This window comes from Peromyscus maniculatus, chromosome 9 (assembly GCF_049852395.1).
Source record: "Peromyscus maniculatus bairdii isolate BWxNUB_F1_BW_parent chromosome 9, HU_Pman_BW_mat_3.1, whole genome shotgun sequence".
In the NCBI taxonomy this organism is placed as follows: domain Eukaryota; kingdom Metazoa; phylum Chordata; class Mammalia; order Rodentia; family Cricetidae; genus Peromyscus; species Peromyscus maniculatus.
Window position 1 is genome coordinate 75882525 of NC_134860.1, and position 12525 is coordinate 75895049.

General features: G+C 40.6%; 1 protein-coding gene across 1 annotated transcript in view; it reads right to left on the reverse strand.

Moving 5' to 3' along the window:
* Nucleotides 1-10813: 10813 nt before the first annotated feature.
* The window catches only part of Dnajc15 (DnaJ heat shock protein family (Hsp40) member C15), an 86637-nt gene continuing 84925 nt past the window's right edge, over nucleotides 10814-12525 (reverse strand). Inside the window, exon 6 of the mRNA XM_006983827.4 lies at nucleotides 10814-11061. Within this exon, the coding sequence (XP_006983889.1) occupies nucleotides 10988-11061 (74 nt within the window). The 3' untranslated portion in view covers nucleotides 10814-10987. The remainder of the gene's footprint in view (nucleotides 11062-12525) is intronic.

Below are 12525 nucleotides of genomic sequence, written 5' to 3' on the forward strand. Positions count from 1 at the left end.
CTCTTCAGGCAGGTGAATGGTATTCCAGAAGTGAAGTAAAGCAACTGTCTGAGCTGGGTGGCGAGTGCAACACACGTGTGGGTCAGCAGGAATCACCACCCACAGTGCGTGTGTGTGTGTGTGTGTGTGTGTGTGTGTGTGTGTGTGTGTGTGTGTGTGTGTCTACCCACGGATGCAGGAGCAACTCGTACAAAACAATAAAGCAAGCCAAGAGTAGTCAAGGAGAACACAGAGGCCTTCTTAGAAGGAAAGATTCCTCAGCCATTATGGATCCTGCCATGATGTCCCAAAGGACACGACTACAAGCACTCCCATAGGCTAAACCATCTCTGGAAGTCTGCAGGGACAGGGAGACACAGGCTAATGGAAAGCGATTCAGCTGCCTTGCATATCTGTTCCAGAAAGTCAGCACCCTCATCAGTAACTGGAACACTAAAAATCTACCAAAGCTCTTCTGGTTGACCAATTTGTCCCCTAGGCCAATTTATACCACAGCAATTCCCATTGCCACTGGCGTGCAAGGCTCAGAACCATTACCACCTGACCTGCTGCTGACCTCCACTAACTAGGTGCTCAGAGCCAGGTATTTCTGTTCAGTCAGGGCAAGGGACGAATTTGTCAGTGGACTGTTCTTTCCCTAGGAGTAACTGTCCACCAGGCTGTGAAGGAAAAATCCCCACTCCTATGACCCTGTTAAATCCCGAAGGCTCTCAGACCTGCTGAGAGACCTCACTCAGAGACCCCAGAGGTGAAGCTGGAATGGGCTAAGAGCATTTCTGAGCCACACAGCAGAGCTGAGGATCTGTTCCTTAGCTGTCTTTGCCCTTAAAAAAAAAAAAAGTCACTCCAAGAAGGAACAGGGCAATACACTCAATGTCTATGCATCTCTACAATACATGCAAAAAATAGTTGCTTCACATGTATTTTGAGCAAAAATTTCAAATCAACAATTTCTTCACTTTTATCTGTTTTCAGGTCTTCTGATTTTCATTAAAAATTAACACACACACACACACACACACACACACACACACACACACACACACACATACACACACACACACCGTGCCAGATTGCCACATGATCTATCATGGTAATGTGTTGCTATATCTGTACAGAAACTTGACGTTCCATACACAAATCCCAGGCACAATCAGACAAAACATGTTCACATATGGTTCTGTGTTTTGCTTTTAATTCATCAGACTGGCGTGAATAACGTATTCCTCCTCTGTCAAAACAAACTCAAGCTCCTACTTTATCCCTTCATGTCATGTTAGCTCAACAACCCCATCATCCCCCTTCCTTGATGGATGTGAACACAAAAAACGCATGATGGCAGCGATAAGACCTTCCCAGGCTATGTAAAGCATAGCAGCACATACAGTACCCACTGAGTGTCTGATGGGCCACGGTGAATGTGGCTGTAAGGATGTCTGTGTTTTGAGAGGCCAAGTTTATATACATGCAAGTACATGTTTCCACAGACACATGAACAAGAGCTGAGGTGAAGGAAAGGCCAAAAGGAGAAACGGCTCAGTAGTTAAGAGCACTTGTTGCTCTGGCAGAAGATCTGGGTTCGATTCCTAGCACTTACACAACAGCTCAACCATCTGTAACTCCAATTCAATGGAATCCAATACTGTCTTTTCACCAGGCGGTGGTGGCGCACGCCTTTAATCCCAGCACTCAGGAGGCAGATGCAGGCGGATCTCTGTGAGTTCGCGGCCAGCCTGGTCTACAAAGCAAGTTCCAGGACACGCTCCAAAGCTACACAGAGAAACTCTGTTTCAAAAAAACCACACACACACACACACACACACACACACACACACACACACACACACGAGGAGAAACAGCTTTGCGGGTATCTCCTTTTAGCTGAGAGCTGAGCTGTTGCCCTCTTCTTCTCTTTCTGAGACCTACCTGTGTAGACATATTTATTAATACATTCCGGGGCTGACAGCTCAGTTGTGTCAGCATTTCTGTTCCCACAGTGCCTGTGTGTGAAATTCTGTATGCAGTCAAAACTGCTGAGGGCTAACAAATGGTAAAAAAAAACCTGCGACAAGAAACAAGGAAACAGACTAAGGAGCCAGACACTTGACTTCGGTTGCAGTACATTGTAAGACAGTTAAGAACCTAAATTTTAAAGTATTCTTGGGCTGAGTTCTACTCCCCTGGCCCTGATTATTTTGACATGAAAAGGAAAAACCCAAGTCTTAATAAGAGCTTCTGAGAAAATGCTCGTTTCAGGTATATTCCTCCATGAGGCAGGGTCTTGTGATGGTGCCCAGGCAGGTTGAAAACTCCCCATCTCCACCAGATCCTGAGTCCTGGAATTACAGGGGTGCCACAGTGCCTGGCGTTCACCACTGCCTTTAGGAAGAACCAGTCAATAACTTGTCTGCAGGGATGCCTGGCCTGAGCATCTCACAAAGCACAGGAAGTTAAAACAGATAAAAAGGCTCCCACAGTCTTTTAATAAAGAGCTCACAATGTAGATGGGATTATATAACACACAAGGTATTCTTCAAGAGTTCTACAACAGAAAAATTGAGTGTAAATTCAATTTTGGCAAGTAAGATTTTATTTTAACTGTGTTGGGAAAAACTGTATCGATAGATGCATCATAGAGTTTATCCTTTATGATGTTTAAAGGAAAGCAAATGTAAGAATATTCCCTTTCATTTCTTTAAAGTTTAGTATAAAAGAAATAAGTTTTGTTATCTGGAGAAAAATAGTATATATTTTCACATTTTTTAAAATTCCTATTTTTAAGGGGTGGTGTGGGGGTTGGTGGGGATACAGGAATATAGTCTATAAGTCTAAAGTAGAATAGAGAAGGCAAACTGAATAGCTAAGTACCAGGAAGCCAATCAACACAGCCTAATTCAGACCCATGTGGGCTTAATTAGGGAGGGCTGTGTCTGTGTATACATGCTGCTCTTCTGTAACACTGCCCTGCACAACCTCTCAGAGCAGCCTAACAGAGGCAGACGATGCAAACAGAATCCCCTGTCTCACCACCAAGAACAAACATTATTACCTCATCTCGTTCTGCCCCAGAGACATGGCAACAAAACTATAAACTTACGAAGTCATCTCTGAAGCATCCATATTCGCAGAACGAAAGAGCAAAGGCACCAGTAACTCAGCTTGACATGACTCAGTCAATGAGGTGGCTGTGGGATGCATTTCTTTTTGAGTCCACGTGTGGTGGTTTGAAAGAGAATGGCCCCATAGGCTCAAGGATTTGAATGCTTGGTCATCAGGGAATGGCACTACTTGAGAAGGATTAGGAGGTGTGGCCTTGTTGGAGGAGGTGTGGCCTTGTTGGAGGAGGTGTGGCCTTGTTGGAGGAAGTGTGTCACTAAGGGTGGGCTTTGAGGTTTCAGAAGCCCATGCTAAGCCCAATGTTGCTCCCTCATCTTGCTACCTGTGGCTCAGGATGCAGAACTCTCAGCTGTCTCTCCAGCACCATGTCTGCCTGCAGGCCACCATGCTTGTCCCATGATGCTAATGAACTAAACTTCTGAAACTATAAGCAAGCCCCAATTAAATATTTTTTTATAGGAGTTGCCTTGGTCATGGTGCTTCTTCACAGCAACAGAACACTGATTAAGATATTAGGTGTCCCTAACACTCAAGGAGTTTACATTTCTGCCATGGACACTGGTCGTCTGAGTTAGAAACCATTTCATCTTCGGATTACCACTACTGCAAACAGTTAAGGGGTTAATCTCCAGTCAGTCTCAGACTGGTGGCTAATGCTCTGTAGAGTCTGCTAGAAAACCCTTTAAGGGTGCAAATGCAATTTGGAATTTGGAATAAAAGCATGGCGTGGGCATATAACTGAGTTATAAAAAGCACATTTTAATCATTTTTGTGTCTGCAGTGTTGATTGGACCCAAGACCTTCCACATGGCTAGGAGGAGCTCTAGCACTGAGCTACACTCACACCCCAAAAACTACTTTTAAAACTTTATACAAAAGCACCCAGCTGCTCCAAGTTCTCTTCTTGTTTCAGTTCCCAGCCTCCAACCAGTTGGCTCCCGGCCTCTTAGCTCCTTTCAATAAATTCAGTCTTGTTTTGTTAATTTACCGAACCATCTCCTTTTCACCCAAAGTCAGAGGCTTTCCTTTTGTGGAGTGCCTTCTGCACCTAGTTCTGGACATTCTCCTTGTGTGCTCTCTCCAGAATGTTCAAATGCAATCTCATCAGGGATCGCTCCGGCCCCACGTCAGAGAAACTCACACTACGCGGCTTACAGCCGAGACTGTGCTATGCACAATGAGAACATTGAAAGCCTTTGGGCAGTTACCCAAGACTCCTGAAGCGTGACACTAGATTCTTCCATACATAAGCCTATTTCACACTCATGATCCAGGTCACAAGAATGAGCCATAAAGTGATGCAAACCCCATAAATGCTTCTCACATACTTGGGGCATTGCTTCAGCATTGGTGAGACAAACTGGACTGAGATCCTACTCCCATCTTTAGAAAAGAATTGCAATCTTAGAGAGATTCTAAACTCCCGGGAAGCCTTTGTTTCTTCATACAGGAAAAATAGTCACACCTCTCTCTTAGGTTAGCTCTGAAAATGAAAAGATAATGTGGGTAGAATGTCGGCAAAAGTGTTCAACAAACATTAGGTATAACTAAAATAGGTTGTGGGGCTGGAGAGCTCGGAGGTTAACAGTTGCTCTTGTAGAGAACATGGGTTCGGTTCCCATGACCCACACGGCGGCTCCTAACCATCCAGACTCCAGTTCCAGATCTTCTGATCTCCCTGGGCACCAGGCAGGCATGAGGTACATATACATTCATGCAGACAAAAGATTCATCCACTTAAAAATATCTAAAAATAAATCAATTAATCAATAAAAAAAGCTTGTGAAAATCAAGTGGTTTCTCAACCTTTACAACACTGCGGATTGGGAGATGCCAGCTCAGATTTCAGTGTTGATGGTGGGTGCTGCAGGGCACTGCTGACCAGATGCCAGGGGGAGGGTTAGCACGCCAGGAAGAGAACCAAACACAACTTAAGGAACGTGCATTTCAATTAAGCAGGAGTTTTTATTTTTTTTAAATGCTTTTTATAAATTTTTTTTCTGCTCAGCAACAATAAAAAGAAAAAAAAAAAGCACTCAGCTGAGAACAATAGCTACTCGGCTCCTAAAAAATCATTAGAAGGAACGTTTTCTTTGTCTACCACACCTAGCAATTTTGCTTGTAGGCAACGATCCAGATCACTTAGATTCTACCTATAAAAATGAGGTCAGAGAACCTTTTCAAAAATTCAAGCTAATAAATTATACTGGCAGAAATTTTAATTTCCTAATGTAACTACACATAAATAAAATTTGGGCTCATAATCACAAAACGTTCTTGACACCTAGATAGTACTGACCTGGCGCTAATAGAACATGCTCTTTGTGTTGTCTTTTCATTAGAAGCAAGAAAGGATGCTGACACACCCTCTCCCTCAAATCCTCCTGCAGCCAGAGTTGGGGGAGTGACTGTAGACAGCATGGTTCCCACTCTGTGGAATGAGGCAGACTCCCTGGTCTCAGCAGCTCGCCTTAGGTTGACTGAATCACAGAAACCTCTTATTTTTGACATTAAGAATCTGGTTGATTCATCGGTTCCCACAAATGTCATTAAACTATTTTAAGCTAATTATGAAATGTGTTGAAGATAAATCACAGAAAGCTATTTTCTGTATTCAAGGTTTCCCATGACAACCAAAAATTTCCCCCCTACAGGCATGTAATCTTAATGGCCTTGCTGGATAATCAGAAGTAACACAACTCTTGAATTTTCTTGTTAATAAAAAAAAGTAGAAGGCAAGTCACCTGTGTTGAAAACTATTTCTTCTATTTCGTTTGAACCTTTGCATTTTTTAAGAATGAATGTATTTTGTACCGGTGGCCATGTCAGAGCAGCAGCAGGTGGCAACTGACTTCAGAGGATCAGCCCACAGAAATGAAATGCACTGATGGGTGACTCTCAGATAGGCAAGGCCCCAGGAGCCTTGGCCCCAGAATGTCTCTTGCTGCTGCCATCTTTCTCTGGTATCTGGCATGGTGTGAATGGGTGTGGGGAGATCCCCACTGCCTTTAATGAGGTGTGATTATCCCATGGAAATACCCTGTTCTACTGGGCATTTTAACCTGTGGATTATTATGAAGATGATTTCCTCCTCAGCTGTACTGTTTTAACGGAAGCAATGATTTTCTACAATCACAGTGGTGGTTTAAATAGGATTTTGATGACTGAAGGTCTTTTAATAAATATAGTAAGGGATTATGATAGAGGTTAGCTTAGTGGAAAAACTAATACAGGCAAAAGCAAAACACGGTGTTGTCCCCGCCCCTGATGAAACAGGGGCTACAGAGGACAGAAAAACAGAACAAGGGAATGCCACACAGCTAGTTTCTCCTCAAGAGCCATATAGACTGTGGCTTAGATTAATGATTAAGAAAAACAACTGAGTCCCAAAAGCTAAGGTAGCTCAAGTTCTTGTAATCTTAATGTTGAGAGATGTGTTCACGGGTTTTGGTGTGTAACATAGCTAAAATAAAGCTTGAAAATATGACTTAAGGTTAGATTAAGATGTTTTGTGTTAATAGCGCTGAAGAGAAAAACGTTGGGAAACCATCTAAAGTTTAGAAAGGCACACAGTTGAGTGCGGGACTCATTAAGGTCAGGGAACAAGAACAAAGCAGCCCAATTATTATTGGCTGATGTGCCTTTCTTGCTAGGATTGGTTGGCGACCAAAGATGATGATTAATTCCTTGTACTCATTTCTGACTTCAGCTTCCTGATGTAAAGAACCGTTGAGTGGCTATGCACCCTGAGGATTTAAAGTAGAAATGACTGATTGTTTTTCATATATAAAAGTTTAGGTTTATGATTCTTTTAAGATTGCTTATAAGATTACCTTTTGAGATAAGTAATAAAGTGATGATACTTTCTTTGTAATCACAAAATGCAGCCTGCCAGTAAGAGAATTGGCTGATAAAAATATTATGCTTGCTTACATTGTTAATCTATAACAAGTTGCTTGGATGTAAATGTATGTGGGTTCTTGGGATAATTTGTTTTTCATCTATAATATGTAGGATGTTTAATCATGTAAGAGAAATGGAAAACATGTTTTTTTTTTACCTGTATTCATTATGATTATTCATTTGAAAAATAGAATGTAACCACAATGTAATTTTAATATTGCCTGAAAGATTTTGTTTGAATATATAAGGTGTAAAGGAAAAGTAAAAGACAGAGAGAGAAATGAAAGAGAACAAAGAAAGACCTTAAGAGTGGATGTGTGTTTTTGCTTTTTCTTTCTTTTCACTGACCCTGGAGAGTTAAGTTGCCAGCCACAGAGAATTAAGTTCTACTTGATCAGATAGAAAAGTCAAGTGCAGTGACAGCCCACTGACTCTGCTGGCCCACCTCAAACCCTGCGCTGGTCCTCACGGTGTCAGTCATTTCCACCTGTACCACCTTGGTAAAATACATTACCAAGTGAAATACAAAACAAAGTTTAAAACTTTGGTTTTTAAACATTGTTCAAACAAAACACAGGATATGCTCTGGGGGCTAAAGAAAACAATGCCTGCTATATCCAACATTCTTTTTCTTAGCTAAATCTTTTTCTTAACCTTTTACATTACATTGCAGATTGGCACCACTAAGTATAATCTAATTGTCCCTACACACTACTGTTAGCTGTTCATAAGAAGTGCACTTTCTCTTTGAAGTAATTGTGTTTCTAAAAGGTCTTATTCTCAGACTTAAGTTCTTTGTGTAAACAGAAACTGCAACAAAGCTTAACTGAGCCGAATATGCAATGACAGGAAATATATAAAAGCAATCTTTACTGAAGATAGGCAACCATTTAGATAAGCTTTTTACAGATGAGGAATTGAAGGTAAACAGTTTGTTAAAACCCAGTTTTAAAACTACACCATCATTCAGAGAATTACTACTGAATTACTATCTGCCCCAAATGGTATTTGTGCCAACTGAAGCTCTCTGAGCTCAAATCCTATAATTAACTGACCCATCGCAGGATCTCATACATGCCACATGAGTGCTTTATAAAAGTGCTCTTTCTGTTTCGGGTTGTTCATAAGTTTTGCTTCATTTCCTCGTTTTGGAATATGGACTTGCGAAGTTCCCCAGGCTGGCTTGGAACCCGCACTCCTCTTGTGTGACCCACCCAGGTGAGGTGCATCACACCACAGTGGGCCCCCGTCCATGACGGAATTTTTTCTTTTAAAATTTTGCCTTTGTCCAAAAAGTTTGCATGCTGCTAAACTGAAGAGTTTTGTGTTAATTCTGTTGGCAGGGGATATCTCAAAACAGCCTAATATTGACTGTTGTGTGGTTATTAATGGTCACTCTTACACAAATCTATAATGAAAAGGAACAAGTTGAGAAGGGAAAAATACAAAATGTACAATTTGAGGGAAAGGAACACCAGGAAGTGGAATGGAGCTAAATCATGAGTTCAAGGAGATCAAACAGATTAAGAAATGGAATAAAAAGAGTGGTGGTATGCACCTTTAATCTCAGTACTCGTTCAGGAGGCAGAGGCATGCAGATCTCTGAGTTCAAGGCCAGCCTGATCTACGGAGCAAGTTCCAGGACAGCCAAGGTTAGGCAGTGAAGAAAACCATGGAAACGAGAAAGCTGATGAAGAAGTAATTGAACAATGGGGCCATGTTCCAGTCCCTAGCAAGCAGCAGAACTTGGCAGCTTTGGACACATGGTTCTGGCTTTAGAGTGAAGGATAGATGAAAGGTACTATGGAATTTGACTCTGCTAATGAGGAAAGCCACTGAGATCAGGCATGTGTCAGAGGTGTCCCTGAATGGAAGCCCAGAAGAAGTCATTTGAGTGAAGCTGTGAAGTTGAAACCTGGATTGCCTTAGAGACCCCAAGATGTTGGAGATGCCAGAGTCATGGGATATCTGCTGAGGAAAGCTGCTAACAGGGAGTGGAACCAGCCCAAGAGAAATAAGTATGTTGTAGTCAACAAAGCTAAATGGAGTTGGAGATCTGAAGTGTTTGACATCAGACACAGAAACACAAAGTTTGGAGTTTGCCCAGCTGGTTTTAGGTCTTGCTGTGGTTCAGTATTTCATTTTGCTCCCTTTCCTCCAGTTTGGAATGGTAACGTATATCCGGTGCCATTATGTTGGAAGTATGTGATCTGCTTTTTTATCTTGATTTTATGGAGGATCACAGTTAAGAGATTGCATGCATTTCAGAAGAGACTTGGAACACTGAACTTTTAAAGAGTTGAGACTGTGATAGACTATGGGGGCTTTTGAAATTGGACTGAATGCATTTCTGCATTATTATGGCTACAAGCCTATGGGGCGTGGGGGGTGGGAATGGAATGTGATTTGAATAGGAATGGCTCCCATAGACTCATGTATTTGAATGCTTGGTTCATAGGGAGTGATTCTATTAGGAGGTGTAGCCTTGTTGGAGCCTGTATGGCTTTGTAGGAAGTGTGTACTGTGGGGGTAGGCTTTGAGGTCTTCTAAGCTCAAGCTATGCCCAGTATGATATACAGTCTCCTGCTGCCTGCGGATCAAGATGTAGAACTCTCAGCACCTTCTCAAGCACCATATCTGTCTGCATGCTGCCATGCTTCTCACCATGATAGCAATGGACTAAATCTCTGAAACTGTAAACTATCCCCAATTAAATGTTTTCTTTCTAAGAGCTGCTGTGTTCATGGTGTCTCTTCGTAGCAATAGAAACACTAAGACAGTTATACACCCACAAATTAAGTAGCTTCTCAAGGTCAGGGACATGCTTAGTAGGAAAGTGAAATGAAGGAGACTCCCAGTTACTTCTGGGGTGACTCATACACACTAAGTACAGGGCTTGCTTTTCACAACAACTCTGCCCATCATTTACTTTGAGAAACCCTTCACTCTAATCACAGTAACTGATACCCATTTCTACCAATTCTGATTTCAGGAGAAATACTACTGACTCACCAATTATATGGTATTTTGTGGTTGTTTTTTGTTTTTGTTCCAGGAAGACCCTCAAGTACTGAGATTTAAAGTACACTTTTCTTCTCTGCACTTCATTAGCATATGATCTGTATCTGTCTGATAGTATTCCTTACTTTTATGATTTATCTCTTCTCTATACAAAACTTCTTCTGGGTCAGGCTCCATGGCTGGTTCATACATGTGGCTCTCCTCAGAGGATCCACTACAGTACCTTATACATCATAGCTGGGTCAATAAATATTCATAGAATGAATTATTGAATAAATATACATAATAGGAAGACTATAAGTAAATGTAAACTCCTTATATTTCTCCCAGCTCTTTCCAGCTTTTCCTCACAGGGCTAGTTTTGTAAATCCTTAATCATCTTAGTGGCTCTCCAAGTTCTCATGCTTTAGCCATAAGGTCTTAGAGAGCAGAGTTCCCTTTAAAATTCCAACAACTGCTGAATACATCACTATTTAGTAAATTACATCCATTTTGGATTTTTTCCCCACGAGGTAGTAATCACTGTTTGGTCTCAAAACATTTAAATTCCCTGACACTGAAGAAGTCCCAAATTCTTGTAAAGAAAGGGACAGTGAGGGCATATCCATAAGCACTGAGAAAAAAACTTTAACTCAGCTTACAAATCTCAATACCATCATGATGGTCACACCTTTCTGTGTGTGTCCGGAGCAGAGAGAGGAGTTAGACTAAATCACCAGTCTTCAGAAGTATAATGTTACATGAAATAATGTGGCAAAGCACAGCTGTAGGATGTATGAAATCCCCTCACAGGGAGTGAAGGGCAAGGCCATGTGTCTTTTATTGCTGCACACTTAATGACAGAAGGACAGATTTGGTCAGTAATGAAGCAAGACCATGTTCCACAATCTTCTGCAGGACTTTCAGAGCCTTGTATTTTGTCTTCCTTTGGTATGGTCTTTCAGCATCAGTTAAGTTTGGTGGATGCTTCTAGCAAGTCCTTTGCTTCATTTATTTTGGATGCTAAGTAAGGAGATCCACCTAGGAGGACAAAGAGAAATGAATAGTTAAAGCCTGTGTCATTACTGATATTTTAAAAATTCAATATAGAAAAAAAACACAACAACTATAATTCAGGTATTTTCCCACACATTTTTCTTTTGACAAACTATTTTATATGCTTACCAGAAGTCAAAACAGCACCAATTAAACTTATTTAGTGAAGTATTACATGTACCCATCGTTCAAAATATAATTTCTGAGAAAAATATAAGTTAATACATTTTGGAGATCAGCCCTCTGTCAGATATGGGGTTGGTGAAGATTTTTCCTATTCTGTAGGCTGCCATTTTGTCTCGCTGACCATGTCCTTTGCCTTACAGAAGCTTTTCAATTTGAGGAGGTCTCATTTATTAATTGTCAATCTCAGTGTCTGTGCTGCTGGTGTTTTACTCAGAAAGTAGCCTCCTGTGCCAATGTGTTCAAGGCTACTTCCCACTTTCTCTTCTATCAAGATCAGTGTAACTGGATTTATGTTGAGGTCATTGGTTCACTTGGACTTGAGTTTTGTGCAGGGTGAAAGATATGGCTGTATTTGCATTCTTGTACATTAGTTATAATCAGTTGAAAAACACTTACTGGTTATACAGTTACCACATAGACATTTGGCCAGAATATTTTCTAAAATATTACATGTATGATTAAGTAAACAAAATAACAGTTTCTTCACAGTTACATCTCAAAAGCAATAAATATTACCTTTCAGAAGGAGCTAAATCCATCTAAGGGGGTCTTTTCATGTCTTATCATAATTTCAGAAAATAAACACTTGTTTAAAAGGCACATATATAATACATAGTGGTAAGAATCATACTTGCTAAGATAAATGAACTAACACTACTAACTGAGTGAAAATAAAAATAATGCTAGAAGAAATTCTCCTGTTCTCTGAAATGATTCTATTACAAGACTATTTACAGTGTAGTCTTGGATTTACAATACCCTCAAATAAAATTAAGTCAGTTATTTTTTAGAGTGCTTTGCAATCAATTATTTCTAATGCAAACATCAAATTGAGGTGAATTTCAAATACAGAATCATTATAATCATAAACAATGCTTATTTGACATACAAAAATATCCCCAAACTGTCACATTAAAGCTACACATCATATCCTAACTTCTATTCTAGAACACTGACATTGCTTAATGCTTGAACTAACAATCATCTTACAGTTTCCAGTCTGTTTTTATTTTGAATTTTTCTCTTCAGTACAAACTATGGCTGTTGAAAATATCGTAATGCCTCAAAACTTTTACGAAAACAAAAGTGTTTAGATAGTATAGATATAAACCATCCTGGCTTTATGCAGGTCTTCAGTTGTTACCACCTACCACTTCATGAAGGAAAAAGCAAGCAGAGAAAATACATCAACAAACATGGGCTGCAATAGAGCTGGAGGAAGCTATATTTAGCTTTTGCTTTTGAGGATACCAATGACATTTT